Raw genomic sequence first — 22,929 nt, forward strand, 5'->3', positions numbered from 1 at the left:
GCATAACCTGCCTTTCTAATTCCTTCCTTCATGTAGCTACCGTCATCAGTAAACCACTCAACATCTGGATTCTCTAGAGGCTCATCTTGTAGGTCAGGTCTACTTGAATACACTTGTTCTACAGTTTCTACACATTAGTGAGTTAATTTTTCAGTACTCTCCGTTGGCAACAGAGTTGCTGGGTTGAGGATTTTGCACACTTTTAAGAGTTATCTTAGGGAAGTCTAACAATAGGGCCTAATATTTTGTAAGATGCCCTCCTGTTAGCCATTGATGTCTTTTAATGTCTAAGACCTCCTTGTACCTAGTGTGGAGTTTGAACTTCAAGTGGTTGGCCTAAAGTCAGGTTGGTGGCTTCTTCCGCCAAGTGCTGTAGCAGCAACAGCCCTTAAGCCTGCAGGCCACCCTGTAGCCACTGAATCTAGCTGTTTAGAAAAATAGGCTCCTGGTCATGGAAGTGGACCCAATTTCTGAGTCAGTACTCCTAGTGCAACCCCCTGTGACTGGCTTACTCAGGTTAGGGATTCCTGATGTTAGAGCTTCTGTGCTTCTGTTAGAAGCTCTTTAATTCTTCGGAATGCCCTCTGTAGCTCCCCTGTCCAGCAGAGTGGGTCTGTGTCAGGGTCTTTTAAAGCTTCGTACAAAGACTTGGCTAGTAACCCAAACCCTGACATCCATAGTCTACAGATCCTGCCGTCCCCAGAAATGTTCTTAGCTGCTTTTTCATCTGTGGTGACCCTACACATACAATAGTTTCCTTTCTCTTGACTGGAAGAGCACACTTTCCTGGGGTCAGAATATATCCCAGATAATCCACCTCTTGTTCGGAAACCTGAGCTTTTTTGGGGGAAACTGTATCCTTTTGCTAGATCCTGGGCTTAATGGGATGCATAAGAAAACATCCTTCAGGTAAGGGTTTAACACAATAATGTGCGTTGGGACAGCTGCCTCCTTAATGGCCCTGAGGCTTTGAATCATTCTGTACTCTCCATTTGACTGTAAAACAGGCAAGATAAAAGTATTACAGGGAGACTGGCATGGAATCAAGAGTCCATGTTTGAGAAACTTATTAACTTAAGGGAGCACCTAAGAATGATAACAAATCTCTCCCAAGCAATGGTGTTGGACACTTAGACATAACTAAAACTTATGAGAGATTAGAATATCCTCTATTTAACACAGTAAAACAAAGTAAATCTTTGAAAGCAAGCTTTACCATTAACTCTAGTAAGACAACTCTTTGAGCACAGAAGTCCTGCATGGGAAGTTAGTACAAGGTGACTCCTGTTCTAAATTTAGCAATTAACATTCTTGTGTATGACGTCAGTGATCACCCAAGGCTCTTGACATGAGATGCCTAGACTGTGGAAGCCTCTTGAATCTGCAAACCCCATCGGTCTTCAGACAAGACCATGAACAAAGTGGAAGTTCTCTCCTCTCTTGAGAGAAGCGTATGTCCTTCTTTGATGACCACTTCTTTCCACTGGAGCCTGGACCACAGAGGTCCTTCATGGAAGGATACTCTTTGCACACCAGTGTACTGGCTTTCCAAATGCTCTTGTGGGCTTTTCAGCCAGACCAGAATGTCTTATGCTCTGCTCTGAGGTCACTGAGTGTTAGAGCGATTGCCATTCTGTGAGTCTGTTGTGTGGGCTGCTTCCTATGTTGGAGAAATTTTTAAAAATCTATTTAACCCTATCTGTATAATCACTAAACTTAAAATGCTACTTTTACCACCAAGCTCATGGGGACTTGGGATCCCATGGCAGGTTTTCACACTGTACCCTTAGGGGTGAGCCCATAGGAATGTATGCAGAACTACATAGCTAAACAGTCTGAGAAGACAAGAATGGACATGGCTTTCCACAAGCCTAATTATCCTTAAGCATGTGACTTGGATACATTACACTAGCTATAATTTTGACACCTTAGAGTCTCTTTTTGCACCCAAAATTGGGTCCATTATCTTACCAGTCTGCTGCCCCTCCCCTCTTCACTCCCCTCCACTCCCCTCTCTCCTCCCCTCCCCTCTCCCCACCTCTCCCCTCCCCTCTCCCCTCCTCTCCCCTCCCCTCCCCTCTCCCCACCTCTCCCCTCCTTTCCTCTCCCCTCCCCTCTCCCCTCCTCTCCCCTCCCCCTCCTCTCCCCTCACCTCTCCCCTCTCCTCCGCTCCCCTCCCCTCTCCTGTCCTCTCCACCAGGATAAAACCAAACTACCATACTAAAATAAAAAGAAAACGCTGCCTGGTCTGGGAAATACCATCCCAGAAGGCCAAAGAGAAAACTGCCTGGTCTGAGATGAAATCTTGCAGAGCTACACCATGCCTGAGGCTAGCTACCAAACCCCAGGAGGCCCTGCTGTGCCTGGGTGCCAAACCCCAGGAGGCAAGAAAACCAGGGTAAGGCTAAAATAAAAAACTAAAAAAAAAAAAAATTGCTCTGCTAACTTGGCATGCAGCATGCAACCAGCTACAGGGGCTGCCATCTTGGGGGTGGAGTCTGTTGCCAACCTTCCGGTGAAGGCAGAAGTCCTCATGAGGAGCCGGCATCTTGTCAACCACGTGTTTTTTCACGTGAAAAGTCACTCTAGCATGCCTTACTTTAAAGTCAAAAACCTGAGGCAAAGCAGTTGTTGATAACCATAAAATCAAAAACCTGAGGCAGACCAGTTGTCAGGAACCGTAAAATCAATCTGTGAAACTAAAGGCTTAAGTTTTATCCTCCGCAAATACATGTTATCCTTAAAAACATGTTACAAACAACTTGGAAACATTTAAATATTGGCAAACTAGCCCCTCTTTCTCCCACCTTTCCACCCAAATTCCATTAGCACTAACAGTCTGTATTGGCCTCTACTCCTGGAAAGCTACCAAAATCAGAAATAGAAACAGCATTAATCTTTGCATTTTAGCTGACCTTCCTCAACCACAAACACTGAGAGAAGAGAGACTGGAAGGTAGAGAAACTTTCAGGATTTAGAAACTGCGTTGCTGAGACAGAAATCATTTGAATTCCACTTATCATGTTCCTGCTGCCACATTTGAAATAAACTCCTGGCTGATTCTGCCAATACATTGTGGGCTAGGTTGGGCCAAAATTAATATCTCAGGCTCTTGCCTTTCACTTAGAGAAAAATTCTAAGCACAGGCACAAATGGCATGCGGCATCGAAAGGTTTATTTAGAAAATGAGAAGAACACACAGGTGCACTAGGGCATCATTGAGGGAGAGTGGGCCAGGAAAGGTAGAACGGGGAGTTTCATACCCTGCTCTGCACATTCTGGATGCTCGAGGTGGGGAGAAAAAGAGCTTCAAAAAGGGGAGTGGTTACATAGTACTGCCCCCAGGTCCCAGGTGAGGGGAGGTTCATCTTGGGGAGGGGTCGTCTGATTAATGATAGGATTACATGGGGTGTGGTAGGTGTGACTTCCAGCTCATGAACTTAACCTGTCTCTGTGACATTTTCCACATCATTATCAGATGAGAAAAAGCCAAGGTATCCCTGTGTAAGTATTAAATGAGAATGATCCATGTAAAGTGTATTACGTAGGGCCTGGCTTCTAAATGAAAACTGCAGCTATTTCTCATCATCATTATCATTGTTAGTGTGTTCAGCCAAAAAAAAATCCCCGTGTTAGTATCCACATCAGTGGAGAAGAGGGTACAAGATAGAACTCTAGGAGAATCAGTAGTGTGGGATGTTGTAGTGCTTTTTTGACCACCTCTCCTTTGTAGTATACGCTTGCATGATTCTGATGATGGTTTCTGTTTATGATATCATCATCCATTTTCTACTGCCTTCCCTTCACATTCTTTCTTTTCTGTTTTCTTTTTGACTGGGCTTGGCTTTGTCATCACTTGTCTAGATTTTTTTGCAGTCAATTCTGAGCCAAGCTTTCTTCCGGTTTCCCTTTACCCCAACGCATTAGTTGCTCTGAACCTCAGCTCTTGGTATGCCCTCTGCATCTTCCATTGGCTAGGGGAAGAAGATGTTCTCCGTGCTCTCTAGGTATGGGTCAGACCTCCCAGTCTGACCCTCTGAGGGTCATTCCTCTCATCCCACCAGGCTTTCAAATCTGCTGTTCAGTGTCACGTTAGCTCTGCTCCAGCCATGTATTTTTACTCAACAGGTGTAAACATGCTAAGTTCCATATCCTTCTCCTCTTCCTGATATTCCATGTTATTTGCTTATTTGAATCCCAAGTTAAGGCTCAGCTGTACGCTGATCTCATGCCTTTTCTTTTTTTTTTTTTTTTTTTTTTTATCTCCTAAGAGTGCCTATCATTTGTCCCTGACATTTGCAGTTGATATGCTGCCTTATGTTCTGGGCCCACTATAATGCCCTGACCTGCCAAATATTGTCTCCTTTATAGCCCAGCACCTCAGAAATCCTGAAGTATTTCACTTTTCATGTTGTCTCATCACAGGACATGGATCATCTTAGAATTGCTGATAACTATGGCATGTACAAGGTGCTTAATAAATGCTTGGGAAGCGACTAAGTGAGTAGTTACCAGGCATGTCAGTAGGCATTTGTTGTAGTAAATTAACAGATTACTAGTACAGACCTTGAAGGTACCTCTCCTGTTGCTACTTTGTCCTTCCAGGACTGACTGTGTTACCTGGTATCTAGGTGGGTGCTTAATAAATGGTTGTTGATTGCCCATTCAACTGACAGTGTGGAATAATGGACATTCAGTACAGTGTCACATGCCTTCTTTTCTCAAATGCAAAGCCATTATCCGGAATTTTAGGTCGATTAATATGGTTCTCACATTAGAAGCGAGGGAAGCATTTAACCCTGAAAAGTACATCTCCAGTGGGATATTTATGACCCCACAATATCCCATCCGAGAGGCTCTAGTGGCTGACAAAGTAGTTAGCTTGATGGGCATGAAAACACCTCAAATGGCACTAGTAGAGAGACTATGAATTCATATTGCATGCAGTGTTCAGAGAATTAAATTGTTACCACTTAATATTCATTGAATGTCAGCACTGTACTTTTGTACTCAGAAAAAATAGACGAGACTCAGTCTGTGCAGTGGGCTTTGTTAGCTATAATTGGTTGGTGATAGAACAGTGTTGATACAGCAGTTAAGGGAAAGCAGTGCCCTTGGTACAAATGTGAATGTATTTGTACATCTGGCTCTGTTATGCTTACTGTGTTTCAGCACCTTTGCTGTTTTGGGCCCTGATGGCTTAACTAGGAGAGTTTCAGCAGCTCATAGTCGTAGGAGAACAGCCCAGTTCTGAAGCACCTTCATTAAATCATATGTCCTTTCACTTTTGTTGGTAACTTGCTGTTTGCTCTCCTTTGCACTAGATACACCTGGAAGAGCCACGGGAACTGTCCACAGTTCCAAATGGCAGTTTCATTCCCCTGTGTGTGAAGCCTCACAGAGTCTGATTGTGTTTGGGTGGGTCTGGACTCTGTTTATCTTTGCATTGCTTGAGAAAGCAGGAAACAAGGTTGCAACCAGAAAGATGTCTGAAGCCATTGTTGAGACTGACTTGTTGCTGACGTCTTTCACGGGGCGTTAGTGGTGTCTGAACTGTGGGGCTGCTCATGGGACCTTGGGAGCCTTTGGTCCTGCCCTGTTTTTACACTGGAGAACAGGGCTTAGAAGAGGAGAAATGACTTGCCTGAGGTCACACAGATGACTGATGACAAATATACACAGAAGCCCTGGGCTTCATACCAGGGCTTTTTGTATTGAGGTTTATGTGGCAACTAAATAATCTCCTGAGGAGACCTGTGTTTGGAAACTCAATCAGCTTGTCCCTATGACCAGATAGGCCTGAGAATGAGGAATACTTCTATCTTCCTCCAGTATAGTAAAAATCAAACTGTTATAGTGTTCACTTTTGCGATGCAACTGTACTCTGAATTTTTAAAAAGTTTTTAGGACACTCCATTTAACTGGGTAACTTACATGGGACTTGAAGGGTCAATTTGGAGGAGAACTAAAACTTGGATTGTTTTGATAATTCCAATAATTTTGAGCAGTCTCTCTAGAAATTTATGACTACCAGCACTTAGAGGATTGATTTACTGACATTTTGTAATTTTAAAAATAATTTTTATTCCCTAAGTGCAGATGTATTTCAGCTTCCACAATTAAGGGGATGGGAAAAGAAGTGAAATACAAATTGGGAAACCTGAGTTCTAGTTCAAACTCAGATTCTTCATGGTAAAATGAGTCATTTTGAACCTGAACAATACCCTCCAAAGTACAAAATATGCACCATTGATATTGGGATGAGATGTATTAAACCAGACACACTTTAAATAAGATTTTAATACACATGAACTAATTTTCATATGTAACTGGAAAATAAAACCAACATGTCCATTTCACGACATCATAGATGATACTGCAAAACAAAAAAATGTGGGAAACTAAGAGGACATTTAACAAAAAATTAGGTAATGGCTCAGATTAGTAAGGCAAAGCTACATAGATGATATGCAAAGAAGTGAAACAGATAATTAGATCATCTCTATGGTTCCTTCCAGTATAAAAATTCTGTGATTCCATTAATGTGAATCTTCTATTTATTTATTCATTATTATGCTAGCAGGTTTTGCATACAAGTTCATCAAACTCTGTGTCCACTTTGGGTGGCATAACATTACAAGTATTGTTTTAACTTTTATATTACCTAAATTTTCTGGATCAAAATGAAAGTTTTAACATCACATTGGAAGACTTTTAGAGATAAATTCAGTGAAATGCATAAGTATAGCATCAGTTTTAAAGTGGAATGGTGGATGAAGTACATTAAATCCCATTAAAATACTTTGTAAAGGTGATGTTGTATTTTCACACTGCATTGTAAGCTAATCATGTACACAAGGGTTTTACAGCTCACGTGTCCTAAAGAAAGCCGAGTCAGGATAAATCCCCCTTTAATACCTTTTCTGAGAATCTGTCTCTCAGTGTGGCTTTCAATAGTGAATGAATTTGTTATTAAAAAAAATAATAGGTAACAAAGAGAACTCCACTGTGGAAATAATAATAGCATCATCCTATTTTCTGTGTGTAAATATGTGGAGTCTATAAAAAACCCTAATGTGTCAAGACTGAGTAGGTAGGAACGGTTTATTTGTTTTAACATGCACTGGTACCTATCAGCATTTGATGATCACAAGTTTTAAGCCATAACATTTGGGTCTTGGCACAAAACTTGGGGAATTCGTTAGATAGCAGTTGAAGATGAGAGCTCTGGCTGCTGTTAGGAAAATCTGCCAGTGTGTTCAGCACGGTCACCTTTCCATGGCCTGGACTAACGTTTGTGTTTGATGAACAGCTCATTGGCTCATCAATTCACACGGACCATGAATTCTGACACTACAAAACAGAAAGGGGTCTGATCAGTTGAATGATTATTTAGGAGTTGATCACCAGGATTCTGAGGGCACCAGACGTTGTGGCACTGAAGGAGAAGTTGAAGAAGCGGAGGCTATGCGATTAGAGAAGAGAAGTTCCAGGAGTTTGGAAATAAATGTTTTCAAATATTTGAACCGTCAAATAAAAAGGGGACTTGATTTCTATTCTCTTTTTATTTCAGAGTGTAAAACTAGGATAAAGAAGGAATGACAGGAAGGAAACAGGTGTATTTATAGACTATAGAATTACACGCCCAGAACTGCATGGTGTTGTGAATGTGATTTCCTTTAATTCTTAAAGTCCCTTAGTGGTAGCTGCTATTATCTTTATAGTAGAAGGGGAGAATGAGGTCATAGAAATGAAATACTACTAATAATAATAACAGAAAAAAGACTGTTAACTACTAGTACAAATATTCACTACATATTCTACTAGACACAGTTCTAAATATGGTCAGTACATTATACTTTTTCATCTTCATAACAGTCTTGGGAGATAGGTACTATTTTTATATCTGTTTTACTGATGAGAGGACAAGGCACATGTCTTAGCTTTGTATCATACTCTGAATAAATGTGGAGTGGGAATCAGAGCCTGTATGGTGACTGGGCATTATTATTACCATTTTATAGTAGAGGAAAAAAAATGATGCTCATTGAATTAAGTAAGTTGCCCAAAGTGAATGACCCAGCCAGAAATGTTACTCAGTCTTCAGACCAAGTGTTTGGATCATACTCAGCTTTCTTAGAAGTGCAGAATGTGGAACACAGCTTTCTTTCCTTTTTTTGTTTTTTTTTTTTTTAATTAATTTATTTATTTGAAAGAGTTACACAGAGAGAGGAGAGGCAGAAAAAGAATGCGTTAGAAAGAGAAGTCCTCCATTCACTGGTTCACTCACCAATTGGCTGCAACAGCCAGAGCTGCATCAATCCAAGAAGCCAGGAGCGTCTTCCAGGACTCCCACATGGGTGCGGAGGCCCAAGGACAAAAGGCCATCTTCCACTGCTTTCCCAGGCCATAGCAGAGAGCTGGATCGGAAGTGGAGCAGCCAGGACTAGAACCAGCACCCATATGGGATGCCAGCACTGCAAGCAGTGGCTCTATCCACTACGCCACAGCGCCAGCCCCAGAACACAAACTTTCTAAGGAGTAGAACTCTTAGAATCCGTAATAGGTTCACAAGAGGAGAGGAGCAGACTTATAGCTCCCCTTCTCTGGAAACCTTAGAACAAGAACTGGTGCTAAGTAGGCAGGGAAGGTTTAGTGGGTATTCAGACATCATATAAAGCATTGGACCAGATGCCCCTTAAGGTTTTGTCCTGCTCTGGGATTTTATAATGCTGTATTTTCTTCTTATCTTCCTGTGTCATCTTGTTTCCTCTGGGTGTACTTGAATGTATGTGCAAATCTCACTCTGATATTTCAGTCTGGCTCTGGGGTTTGTATTGCCTTGGTAAGATGCTCACTAAGATATTTGACATAGTGCCCTTGGGGGATATGTGAGGTCATTTGAGAAGTCATCAGCTTATACAGTGAGTGGTAAAGTTATTAACTAAATGGGAAAATATAATGTGATGGTCTTCACAGAGTGTGAACAGGTAGATGTCCCAGCTGTAGCCAAGATATCTCTCAGTTGTACATTCAGAGTGAAAATGTTGAGCTGTGTACTGTTTTGTTTTCAAGGTGTTTATCAAACTCCCAATTTGGGAGTGGTAGTTTTCCTAGGATTGTCTCAACTTTAATTATCTCTACTGTGACTTGGCGATGTTACTAGACATCTTATTTTCAACTCTGTCTGGGTGGGAATGTCTTCCTTCCTGGGATGCCCAGGTGATATGTGTTATTCTATCTTACATTGTGGCTTTGGTATGCTTTACTGTCTCCTTGTCTGAAACCATCTTTTGCTTTGTCTTTAGTACTGTGAGTAAAAAAGGACTTCAGTACCCAATCAGGTGATCTGTATAAATTCTCTAGTTATATTATTAGACTCCCCACTCTCCCTAATCTTCTATCTTGAGTCAGTCCTCCACACATCTCCCAAATGCTACTGATTGTTTTTCTTGGATGATGTCACATCTGTGGTATAGGGCAGATCTTCTCTGCTCATCTTGCTGTCTACTTTGGATTCATCTTTCCCTCCCTCCCTCCCTCCCTCCCTTCCTTCCTCTCTTTCTCTTTCTTCCTCTCTCTCTCTCTTTCTCTCTCTTTCTAGATTTACTTATTTATTTGAAAGTCAAGAGTTACACAGAGAGGGAGAGAGACAGAAAAAGAGATCTTCCATCCATTGTTTTATTCCTCAGATGACCCCAATAGCCATGGCTGGGCCAGGCCAAAGCCAGGAGCCAGAACTTCATCTGGGTCTGCCACATGGGTGGCAGGGTCTAAACACGTGGGCCATCTTCTGCTGCTTTTCCTAGGCCATTATCAGGGAGCTGGATCAGAAGTGGAACAGCTGGGGCTTGAACCAGCACTCATGTGGGATGCTAGCATTGCAGGCAGCAGCTTTACCTGCTGCGCCACAATGCCATCCCATCATTTCAACTCAAAGTTAAAAAATCTCCCCCCGTTTTCTTGTCCACCTACTTTTCTGTTCCTTGGCCTTTACTTAATTTGTAGATTTAATTGTTCTTGATGTTTAAATGTTTCCCTGGAGGAGGGGAGAGGATGAGGAAGGAGGTTGAAGCAATTCAGAAATTGGTGGGTCTTCTCCATAATATCAGAAAGTCTTGCCCAGTATGAAATTAAAATGGGAAGCAGGGTGTATACAATGTGATGATTGGCTGCTCCTGAGTGGGTATAATTGTAAGTAGAGGCCCATTCACAGTGAAGGGTCAACATCTGTGCTGCTTTCTGTTTATGAGTTCAAAATGACTATGATGTCCCTCCCTCTGGTAAACTGAGAGGAACTCCCAAAGGATCGGGATGTGCTAGCTTGGCCAACATACACATAGCAAACAGAGGTTGTGACTGTTTTTATATAATTAGGCTGACAGCTGGAAAATAAAGAAATACATAGGTGATTTTGAATGTATTCAAGTAATTAGAGGTCTAGTCACTGACTAGATGAATTTTCATTCCAATGTTGGTTGGTAAAGTATAAATACAGACAGTTCCATCCCAGGGAGCAGTTTAGCTTTTGGAATCAAAATATCACCTGTTACTTTTAGAGGGAAGAGTCAGCCGCAGCAGGCAACAGCCTTTGATTTTCTGGAAAAACTTTTAGAAGATAGTAGGTGTTCATAAGTTGGAACTGAGTGTAATTGAGTTTCTGTGTTGGAATGCAAGGTACCAGACGTTTGTCGCATCCAGAAAAGCAACATTGGATGTAATCAGGAGGGTTTCTAGGTTCCTGCTGAGATCTCAGTGAATTAGTGAATTTTCTTCATGGTAATAACAATTTAAAAAAAAAAGTATATTTTATTTTTTTGGAAGGTAGACTGACAGAGAGAGAGGAAGAGGAAGAGAAATGATCTTCCATCTACTGGTTCACTCCCCAAATGGCTACAATGGTCAGGACTGGACCAGGCCAAAACCAGGAGACAGGAACTATGTAGGGTCTCCCACATGGGTGGTAGAAGCCCAAACTCTTCGGCCGTCTTCTGCTGCTTTCCCAGCCGCATTAGAAGGTAGTTGGATCAGAAGTAGAGCAGCTGGGATTTGAACTGGTGCTCTGATATGGGATGCCACCAGCTTCACAGGCAGCCTAACTCACTGCACAAAATACTGACCTTAGCACTTTCCAACATGTACAGGAAAGATTTTTTTTTTCTTTGCAGAAGATAAACTTTGTTTTTGGGTATCTAATTAGACCCACTGGATAACCAGTTCACAGTTTGTTCCTGTTTCCCTCTCTGTCTTTCTCTCTCTTTCCTTCCTTCTCTCTGTTTCTCTGTATCATCTTCTTCCTCTTACTCCTCCTTCTCCTTTCTTATGTTCCTTTTCCTCTTAAAAAAAGTGCACGAACCATTGAAGAAATGTAACCATCCATGTTGCACAAGATGTCTTGATTTCTTCACTGAAATTGTCTTTGTTAAAAGATTGATTCTTTGGGACTGGAGATGTGGTGTAGTGGGCTAAGCCTCTTCCCGCAGTGCTGAAATTCCATTCTAGTCCTGGTGCTAGTTCTAGTCCTGGCTGCTCCTCTTCAAGTCCAGCTCTCTGCTGTGGCCTGGGAAAGCAGTGGAAGATGGCCCAAGTCCTTGGGCCCTTGCCACCCTCATAGGAGACCTGGAGAAACTCCTGGCTTTGAATCGGCCCAGCTCTGACCATTGAGGCCATTGGGGGAGTGAACCAGTGGATGGAAGACCTTTCTCTGTCTCTCCCTCTCTCTGTCTGTAACTCTACCTCTCAAATAAATAAAATAAAAATCTTAAAAAAAAGTGAAAAAAATAAAGATGGATTCTTTAAAAAAAGGAAAAACAAAAAAGCAATAAACAAAGCCTGTATAGACCACGTGTATAGGAAATTTTGTGGTGCGTTTTCAGTGTGTTCTCTGCTGCATGTTAACGATCAAGAATGAGTCTGTGATGTGAAATACGTTCCTTATTTAATGCTTCACACTCTAATCTCTGCATTGCATATTGGCTTCTCTTGTGACCTTCTCTTTGCATTTATAACTGCTTCTATTCACCCATAATCCAAAAATAAGCATACATTCCTACAAAGAAATTAAAGGAAGCTGTCAGGGTAGAGTTAATACAGTTAAAGCATCCTTAACTCTGCTACAAACCCCTTAAATAATTAAAACTGTATGCTTGAGGAGTCAGATTTGCATTTCTTCACCAAGTTTATTTAGTACACTTTGTTACACTCAATTAAATGAGAATGTTCTGTTTCATTTTCTTTGCTTCGGGTTGATCGCTTTGCCTTTTCATTCCTATGCCCTAGTGTAATTTCACAGTGCATAGGTCTCTAAAATTATACATATATTAATGCATATGTAGATACATACATACCCACTTAAAGGCTTACTCTTTGTACTGAATAGAATCTTGACCAAGATATTTGGTCATTCCTTGTAACCTAAGGTATAACAGGGACTGCAGATAATTCATCACAATAAAGACAAGCTTGATAAAATTCTTTTAACATCCATTTTTTTCTATTTTTTAGAAAAAACAAAAAGCACTGCTGTTTTGGCGTTACTTTCCTTCCCTGAAAATTCGATTTGTGAATCTCTTAGCAAAAACACCAAGATACAGGTTTTCCATGGCTGTGGAAAGGAAATTAAATCTAAATGCTGTCTCCCTACATCTCAGTTAGCAGAGCGTGTGCAGACTGAGCTCTGCAAATTAGTTCATTGCTTAAGTTATGCATGTTTAAAAAGGAATAAATTAGTTATCCATCTCCTAATGAGTGGTGGGATCAATTGAAGCAAGATGAGAGAGAAAAATAGCATAATTTTGCTTCCCCAGTTGGGGTTCAATATCCCTAAACTTCTCCATTAATCACTCTCTCAGTTTCCTAAGTTATTTCCGACTCTCCGTGTAAGATATTTCCTTTTAGTCTTCCTATCAGGTAAGTAACTTTGAGTTTGCACAGTGGGGTTGTAGACGGGTAATGCTGTCTACTTTACATCCCACAAGAGTCCCTGGTTATAATGGGTTCCTCTGCCTTTGTATTGGTTTGTCTGGGTGCTTTCTCAGATAACAATCATTATGTATGTGTGATGACAATTGTGAGGATTCTAATATGTTTAACTGTTATGGGATCTGTTATGTCTACTTTAGGGTCGACCCCATCCCATATGACACTCCAAAACCAGCGGGCCACACGCGGTTTGTCTGCATCTCAGACACACACTCCAGAACAGATGGTATCCAGATGCCTTATGGGGACATCCTTCTCCACACAGGCGATTTCACCGAGCTGGGACTGCCCTCAGAGGTTAAGAAGTTTAATGACTGGTTAGGTAAGGAATGATTGCGTTCTGGCGGCCCCAATTAACCTTTCCCGTCCGAGTGTCACTCACTGCGTCCTAATTGAATTAGAGCACTTGGAAGCCAGCTCAGCCATTCCTCGTATGATATGTGATGGTGTCTAGCTTTAATCCAATTCTGTTAATTAAAGATGAATTTTTTAGATATTTAATTTTACTGTGCATCCTTTCAGTGTCTGGCCTTGGCGGCTCTGGGGCAAAGGGACGGAAAGCTTTGAAACCGATCTCATCTCACTCATTCTGCTTTAATGAGGGTGTTCACTGGCACACACGAGACCAAGAATCATATTTTTAATTCATTGGCTCTGCAGTCTTTCCCACATATTATGATCAAAGCTGTACAAAGGACCTAGTAGCAAGAGAACATTTCTAAGAAATAAAGAAGAATGGCTAAGCTCTTATGTGAAGCTGAGATCCTCCAGCACAGGGCAGCTTGGAACAGCTCTCCTCGGTGAGCGGGAGAGTGCCCCACAGCCCCTGAGAACCTCGGCCGGATGCCAGGATGTAGGCTCCAAAATCCGAAGGTTATGACACTGCCCTGGCCACTGCAAGGAAGATGATAGCAACTCTGTGTTGCGGCTGAGGCCCCCATAAATAGAGTCTCTCCAAAATGCTGGGCCCTACATCAGGCAGTTGCTAATTACTACTATTGCAAGGCGGTCATGGGGTTATTCTCACCTGGATTAGATGAAAGATCTTTGTAAGAATCCTCATCGAGGAGGGAAAGAAGTGCCAACATTCTAAAATTTTATGATCTCCAAAGACACTAAACTATTACTATAGTCAAGAACAGAAATTATTCTGGAATGATTGTGTCATGAATAAGATGTCAGCCAACAAATTACTCAGGAGATTTAGGCACACAATTTAAAATTTTGTTTCCCACCAACCCAAAACATGGTTGGAGAAATTTTTTAATTATTGATTAAATGATAAAATATATGAATAAATTAAAAATAAAATTCATTAGAAATGGTTAAAATATAAACAGTAAGCCTAGTGAATAGCATAACCAGTGTGATTTTTCATGTGCCCTTGCACATGTATACATGGTTTATAGTTGACATCAGAGTACATATCTGTTGCTTTACTTTTGATTCTTTTCATGTAATAATATCGGTTAGAATAAATGTTTTTGCATAATTTCCACCTTTATCCTCTTTAATAGCAGCATGACACCCATATTTGTCTTCTATGCCTCTATTCAAGAAGACAGCTCTTTAAAAGTGAACATTTTAATTGATATCAGTACCCCCCTCCCCAAGCCGGTATCTAGTACTAAAATTGTGCATATTTGTGTGTATTTTTTTGGTTTTCATTGTCTTATTTCTAATGGGGAAAATGCCATGCATGAGTTAAATTATGAAGTTAAAGCATGCACAGTTCTTCCTGATTCTTGTTCATATTGGCATCTGGCTTCCCGAGGACACTGTAGCTGTGTGCTTTGTTAGCAGCAAATGATTGCTACCCGTTTCACCGTGATCTTGGCAGCATTGTGTGTTGGATATTTTGCATTTGGGGCTGTTTCAGTAGGTAGTCAGCCTTATTTAAAACAGCAAGATATTCTAAATATCATTTAGGATAGTCTTACTTTTACAGATGACATAGGGATTTAGAGACGTCTCATTTAGGCAGAGTTGGGTCTGTAATCCAGATCTCTTCACTTCCATTGTCTTTTTTTTTTTTTTTTAACCTCTATAGAATTTGCTTGCAAGCACCATCTCTTCATTTCAGGCACTTTTATCTATGAACTATTAGACTCACAATTATTTTGGGGTGAGTTTTGACAGTTTTAGACTATTCTGTGACAACTAAATCCCAACACAGCAGTTACCAACCTAAACTGACAGTGTGGAGTTCCGAAGGAAGGGAACAGCACTGTGGGAAGTGTTTACAGAATACAGCACAGGTGAGATCCTGGGTCCAGTCTGGTTTAGCCGCTGACCTTGGGCAGCCGAGTTAACCTCGCTTTTCCCCTTGTTTCCTTCTGAGAACTAAGGATTGATACTACCTGTCTTTCTGGATTGTTGTACAGATTAACCAGTAAATGATTGCTGCAAGTAACTTTTTGTGGGCCACGAATAACTGAAAGGGGGATGTGGTGAATGAACCATCAATAGATATTTAAAGGATAAAAACAGGAAGAGGTCAGAGGAATTATTTAGTAGATTAGAGGTAAACACTTGGAGGTTTTATAAGGAAAAGTACTCAGTAAATGGAAATGTGCCGTAGCTAAGGAAATAACATGATAAGGAAATAAAATGCTAAGGCCCAGCTGCGAGGCCAGTTCCTTCTCTGCTCATTTCCCCTCTGATCTTGTAAGGCAGGAGGAAGAGGTCTCAGCATGGGGTGCAGAATGTGAGACCAAAGAAAGCTCATGGGATATGGGTAGAGAAGTAGGGATCCCATGGAGAGGGCCCAGAATAGCTCATTGTTACCCAGGCAACCTGGCGGTGCTCAGAGGGTGCGAGATGGTGTGTGATTACACGCTGCCACTTGGCTCAGTCAGGAACCTCTCACCTGCAAAGGGTGCGTCCAGCAGCTGCAGCCAGGAATCCTGGCAGAGTGGAGTCAGGGGTCAGATCAGTTTAGGGCTTTTGCCATTATAGGACTTTCAACTCTCACCAGCATAGGTCTCACGGACTGCATTTCCTACTACAGGTCACCCACTCCTATTTCCAGAACATCCCTCTGAAGTTGCTATTGTTATTCTCATTTTAGATGTGAGGAACCTGAGGCTCGCCTGGGTTAACTTATCCAAGGTCAGTTAATAGATAAGGATCTCAGAAAGACCAGGTAATTCACCCGGGTTCACTTTGTTAGTAAGCCTGGGGCTCTCTGGTTCCAAAGCATGAGCCCTTTGCCCTCATTATTCTGTGATGAGATGAGTGGACTTGGGACATCTGAGAAGCTTGCAGATTTTTAGGCTTCATCTAAAAGAAGTGTTGTGGGTTCTGACAGCTTGGTGTGGAAGTTGAGTAGCTGTTTATTCATGGCCGATATTGCAAATATGTGAAAGATGTATTGAAGTCGTGACCATCTTGACTCTCACCCTGACCTACCAGCTGCAAGGCATGGGAATCCCATCACAAGTTCTCTGTTGGTTCAGAGATGTTGGGCCCTGGTTAATATATATGTATCTCACCTGGCAGGTACAACAGGAAAAGTTATTAATACAGTGTAACTTATGAGATGAATTAGCACAGCACAGGGTGGAAAGGAAATAGAACTTCAAGCCAGGCACAGTCAAAGGATGCAAAGGTAGTCTAACATGTAGTGATTACAAACATGAGAGAAGACCTGGCTTTGAATTTGCTACCTTTAATAAGTTGCTTAACTCTTTTTTTTAAGTTACTATATCTTTTTTCTGTTTGTTTTGTTTTGAAAGATTTATTTATTTACTTGAGAGGCAGCATTACAGACAGTGAGAGGGGGAGACAGAGAGGTCTTCCATCTGCTGGTTTACTCTCCAAATGGCTGCGATGGTCAGATCTGGGCCTGTTTGAAGCCAGGAGCCAGGAGCCTCTTCCTGGTCTCCTACGTGGGTGCAAGGACCCCAGCACTTCAACCATCCTCCACTGCTTTCCCAGGCCATTAGCAGGGAGCTGGATCAGCAGTAGAGCAGCCGGGGACCCAAACCAGTGCCGCAGGCAGATGCTCAACCCACTACGCCACAGCACCGGCCCCAAGTAGCTTAACTCTTGCACCTTTGTAAAATGGGCATCGTAATAATGATATGCTCCTTGCTTGTTGTGAGGAAGCTTTCTGTGGCAAAGCTTATACCATTCTTAGGGCAATCCCTGCCTATACACAACTTCGAACAAATAGTGTGGAGGGAGACAACAAAGCCGGCAGCATAGACTCTAGAAGAGATTAAAAGGGACTGGCAATAGTGATTTAAAAGGGGGGTTTAAATATAAGAGGGAGCAACAGAAATACAGGAACAAAGGCTGTAAACAAGTCCTCCTCTCACAGTTACAGTAACCATACAGAATCGTAGGCCTGGAAGAGGCCTCATAAGCGGTTGAGTCCCTTTTCCTAATTTGATAAAACTGGAAACTAAGTGAAAGCTATTTTGGATGAATTGCCTTAGGTTACTCAGATAGAGTGGCCAAGGTGAGACTGGAACTGGGAGGGGGCAGTGGCGTGGTGACAGTGTGTATTTACAACTTGTCCGCTCACCCATGAACTGCGTGGATCATTTCATGCAAGCCTCGCAATGACGTGGGCGGTCGGTGTCATTATCTTCTTTATTATTGGTGAGAAACACTGAGCGAGCCTTGGTGTACTGACTTCAGATCATACAGCTATGATAGGAACTCAGGATTTGAACTTGGGCCTGGCGGACTCCAAGGTCTGAGGGGGTTTTCTTATCATTCTCTTTTCTCGGGCTTTAGATCTGTGGTAGAGGGCTCATATTGTGAATAAAACCATGGTTCTTCGACTGTCTCCCTTAACACACGTTGATATAGATTTATGCTCAGGGATTAAGGTGAGTTTACATACATAAGCTGTTCTGTGGCATAGCCTCTGTATGTGAGTTGGCTGATGGGAGGACGTTGTTAGGTGGAGAAGCATTCTAACCATTCAGTGTAAACAGTCCCAATGGCAATGAACTACAGCAAAGGAGAAGCCTGCAAAGTACACTGAAGAGATAGCCAATCATATAAGCTCCAAATTTCCTTGCACCAGACAATCCTTGAAATGCATAGGCCCTGATGGGAAGCTGGAAAATCTTGCTTTCCACAGGTAGCTCTCTGTCACCTATGCACACTTGAGTTATAATGGCTGTGGTTGCCACGAGTTCAGAAATGAAACTTTAAAGCCCTGTATCCGCCACCCTGAGGAAGCTGCCAGAATCCCTGTTTTCCCCAATCTGGCTGATGGAACGTCCCAGTTTTCCGTCCTCACCTATAACCTGCCCTTCCTTCACCTCGCAGTGGTCCCTGGGATTGTCTGAGAACCAGTCCAGGGTCAGTGACACAGGTGACTTCTTATTGCCAGGCACTGCAGAACTGAGAGAGAAGATCCACATGTGTATCTTTCCCAAAGAGATACTTTTAAAGTGATAGTTGCATCCTGCAGTCCAGTTCATGTCCTAGCTTTGTTATGCTAGAAGTATGTTATGAGTAAGCTTAGGAGAGTTGAAGTAGGACCCTGCCACCCAACCACTGTAACATTTTTTTTTATCATGGCAAAAATGCTTCTCAATTATAGACTTGGTTTAAAAACAATTCTATTAACTAGGAAGTACCTGTCTGTGAAAGTGTGATTATTTCTACTGCTTTTTAGTAAATTCTGAATATCAGTAGCTTGCAGTACACTTTGCCGAACCAAATTCTGAAAGGCATTCCACCACGTGCAGTCTTCCTTCGTCCTCTTTCCACCCTCCTGCACCTTCTTTTCTCCTGGGCCTCTTTGATACTATTTATATTCACTCAATTATTGTGCTGTCATTGTTGGAATATTTCTGATAGCCTTCTTCTTGACTATTGTGTATTTGCCAGTGAATGCTGCAAGAATGGATGCTAGAACTTCTTATCATTTGCCTGCACATCCATCTTCTTATTTCCAGCTTTCAGTTATACCCACGTTCAGTTTCTTCCTCTTCTCTAAAAGCAGCAGGCCCCTGCATGTGTGTTTTTGCAAAGCCTGTCCCAGCTTCCTGGGAGGGCCTTCTCCTCCAGGAGACTGCATTTCTCCTTTATGACAGCTTCTCTTTCTGGGTTAGTTACTTCCCTCAATACATTGGGCAAACCTCCGTGTAGCACTTTTTTTTTTTTTTTTTTTTTTTTTGACAGGCAGAGTTAGTGAGCGAGACAGACAGAAAGAAAGGTCTTCCTTCCGTTGGTTCACTCCCCAAATGGCCACTAAGGCTGGCGCGCTGCACCGATCCAAAGCCAGGAGCCAGGTGCTTCCTCCTGGTCTCCCATGTGGGTGCAGGGCCCAAGCATTTGGGTCATCCTCCACTGCCTTCCCGGGCCACAGCAGAGAGCTGGACTGGAAGAGGAGCAACTGGGAGGAGAACCGGTACCGCAACTGGGACTAGAACCTGGAGTACCGGCACCGCAGGCGGAGGATTATCCTAGTGAGCCGCGGTGCGGGCCCTGTGTAGCACTTTCTATGGTAGTTATGTAACATGTCCCTTTCTAGATAACAGATATGTGCTTAATAAGTACTCTTCATACATCCACTTCTGAGTGTAGGGCCTGGACCATAATCATTGTAACAAATATTTCTTGAATCAATGAATGAGTAGATGAACATGAAGATACAGGATTTCTGCATTTTTGACCTAAATTTTTTTTTGTATTTACTATAATTTTTATTTTTTTAACTTTTATTTAATAAATAAAAATTTGCAAAGTACAGCTTATGGATTACAATGGCTTTCCCCCCATAACTTCCCTCCCACCTGCAGCCCTCCCATCTCCCGCTCCCTCTCTCATTCCATTCACATCAAGATTCATCTTCAATTATCTTTATATACAGAAGATCAATTTAGTATATACTAAGTAAAAATTTCAAGTTTGCACTCACACAGAAACATAAAGTGAAAAGTACTGTTTGAGTACTAGTTATAGCATTAATTCACATTGAACAACACATTAAGGACAGAGATCCTACATGAGGAGTAAGTGCACAGTGACTCCTGTTGTTGACTTAACAAATTGACACTCTTGTTTATGGTGTCAATGATCTCCCTAGGCTCTAGTCATGAGTTGCCAAGGCTATGGAAGCCTTTTGAGTTCGCTGACTCTGATCTTATTTAGACAAGAGCATAGTCAAAGTGGAAGTTCTCTCTTCCCTTCAGAGAAAGGTACCTCCTTCTTTGATGGCCCGTTCTTTCTGCTGGGATCTCACTTGCAGAGATCTTTCATTTAGTTTTTTTTTTTTTGCCAGAGTGTCTTGGCTTTGCATGCCTAAAATACTCTCATGGGCTCTTCAGCCAGATCCACATGCCTTAAGGGCTGATTCTGAGGCCAGAGTGCTCTTTAGGACATCTGCCATTATATGAGTCTGGTGTGTATCCTGCTTCCCATGTTGGATTGTTCTCTCCCTTTTTAATTCTATCAGTTAGTTTTAGCGGACACTAGTCTTATTTATGTAATCCCTTTGACTATTAGAGCTATCATTATGATCAATTGTGAACTGAAATTGTTCACTTTGACTAGTGAGATGGCATTGGTACATGCCATCTTGATGGGATTGAATTGGAATCCCCTGGCATGTTTCTAACTCTACCATTTGGGGCAAGACAGATTGAACATGTCCCAAATTTTGACCTAAATTTTGAAATAATTTAATACTGTGTGTGTAGTCTCCCTAGCCACAGCAGAGTTGTTTTTTGTTTTGGTTTTTGTTTTTGTTTTTTTTTTTTTGGACAGGCAGAGTGGACAGTGAGAGAGAGACAGAGAGAAAGGTCTTCTTTTACCGTTGGTTCACCCTCCAATGGCCGCCGCACCACGCTGATCCAATGGCAGGAGCCAGGTGCTTATCCTGGTCTCCCATGGGGTGCAGGGCCCAAGGACTTGGGCCATCCTCCACTGCCCTCCCAGGCCACAGCAGAGAGCTGGTCTGGAATAGGGGAAATCGGGACAGAATCCGGCACCCCAACCTGGACTAGAACCCGGTGTGCCGGCACCACAAGGTGGAGGATTAGCCTAGTGAGCCGCGGCGCCGGCCAATGTGTGTGTAGTCTCTAATCCTTCCCTTCCCCAACCATTGCTTCTTTTTATGCTCTGATCCAGTTGGCTGTTGTTAGTGATTCCTATATATTACACAGAAATATCCGAGAAGAGTTTGTTGCTGCTTTTCTTTAGTTTCCTATATTTTAATTAGAAAAACAAGGTTCTTGGGTGGTCTGTTCTTTCAGCCAAAAGTTTATGTATAATGATCTAGTTGGTCAAAAATCCTTTTTAAGTGCTAGTGCCATGAACTTTTAATTATGGCTTTTCCTTGGTCTGGATTGTCATTTAATAGCACAGAGTTTCAGTTTATCCAGGCTGAAAAGAAGGAGTGAAAATGCTTCCAAGGAGAATCTGAAGAGGGTTATTCGTATTTGTAGGAACATCGTATTAGCCACAGTTGTAACACAGTGTGACTGTAACAAATGTCCTAGAAATCCTGCTATTGGCCCAAAGTTTTGGACTGTTCTTTAGAAAAATGTTCATAGCCTGAGCTATTTACTGTCTTCTGATAATACATGTTATCCATGTACACTCCTGATAACTTAGCAAATACAAATGTGTGTAAAGAAGAAAGCAGAATTTTCCGTGGACAGACATAATGAGTGTCAGTGTTTTATTGTGAATCCTTATGGAATGTTTTCTGTTCACTCTCCCGTACACATACATACCTCACACGCCCATTACCAAAATGGAGATACTTACAATAGTACTGTTTTATAGTCTGTTTTTCATCTTAACACTCTATCATGAATAATTTTTCACATCAACAAAAAGAATACTTAAATTATAAGATATCCATGTTATAAACAGTCAAATATTTGACATATGTAAGGTAGAAAATATGTATTCCTCTCTAATTCGATCTCCAGGGTAATTACTATTTGGTGTACATACAACATTTCAGAATATTTCTACTTTCATTTCTGTTTTGAATATCCTCAGTAGTAGAAAATATTCACCCTAAGGCTTTTTGTCAAAAAAAAAAAAAAAAACCCTAAGGGCTTTTTGTACAATGGTATTTTAAAAATTAATAGACTATGCATATTCTCTTTAACTTAAATTAATACATCATGCTCTTTCGGTACAGCATTTTGTTGAATGGGATGCATTCTAACTTAGTTATCTACATTTTTATTACTGGAACCTGAGGTGTTTCCATTCTTCTATTATTATATACATTGGTGTGATGAACATGCTTCTGGCTTTATCTTTGCAAATGTCCTTAATCATATTTATAGGATATATTGCTAGAAATTCCTAGAATTTATGCAATTTTTAAAGAATGTTTTTGCTATCTATTGTGAAATTTAAGTTTGTAATTTCTCTTTGATACTCTCAGTGGCATTTGAGAATGTGTGTCACATATTCTGTAATATTCTCATTGGCAGCAAAAACCTTCATTCATTGAGGGATTTTTTTTTAATGACTACAAACTTTTCTAGTTGTGAAGTTAATTCCAGAATAAATAAAATAAATCTGTAAAAACCGTGGATAGTGATAGAGAAAAACCAGTGGTGCTAGTATATGCTACAGTTCACAGGTGGTCAGTGTTAGCAGCTGGTGTGTATGCTGTGTTGTGTCATATATGCACCTCTGTGTGCTGATGTATATAAAGGCAGTTTGGTGTCAGGTTAAGAGCATGAGTACTTGGTTTAGTCTACTACAGTTAAATCCTGGTTTCGACATCATTAATTCTGTGCACTTCAGTTCATTCATCTGTAAAAGGAGAGTTATGAATGCCTAGCGTATCCAGCCTCCAAGGTGGTTGTGAGGTCACAATAAAGGATGCCCAAGGCATGCAAGTAATAAATGGTCAGGGAATGTAGCCTGCTTCTTTTACTTCTTGTCTAAGCATGCCCTGAGACTTCTTCCTGTTCCTTTGGTGAACTTCTTTTTCTCCTTGAGAGG

The 22,929-nt window shown here is 41.5% G+C and overlaps 1 protein-coding gene across 11 annotated transcripts in view; it reads left to right on the plus strand.

The window, feature by feature from the left end:
• Positions 1 to 22,929, plus strand: part of MPPED2 (metallophosphoesterase domain containing 2) — a 195,735-nt gene that overhangs the window by 46,707 nt on the left and 126,099 nt on the right. For 6 of the 11 annotated variants that reach the window (XM_008269263.5, XM_008269265.5, XM_070064513.1 and 3 more), the window contains exon 3: positions 13,122 to 13,303. The exons of 4 other annotated variants lie outside the window; for them this stretch is intronic. In XM_008269263.5, the coding sequence (XP_008267485.1) occupies positions 13,122 to 13,303 (182 nt within the window). Of the gene's footprint in view, positions 1 to 13,121; positions 13,304 to 22,929 lie in introns of those variants that run through there. One more of the 11 variants, XM_089310114.1, reaches the window with a different exon arrangement.

Source organism: Oryctolagus cuniculus, chromosome 1, assembly GCF_051225735.1.
Source record: "Oryctolagus cuniculus isolate XC-2025 breed Fujian yellow rabbit chromosome 1, ASM5122573v1, whole genome shotgun sequence".
In the NCBI taxonomy this organism is placed as follows: domain Eukaryota; kingdom Metazoa; phylum Chordata; class Mammalia; order Lagomorpha; family Leporidae; genus Oryctolagus; species Oryctolagus cuniculus.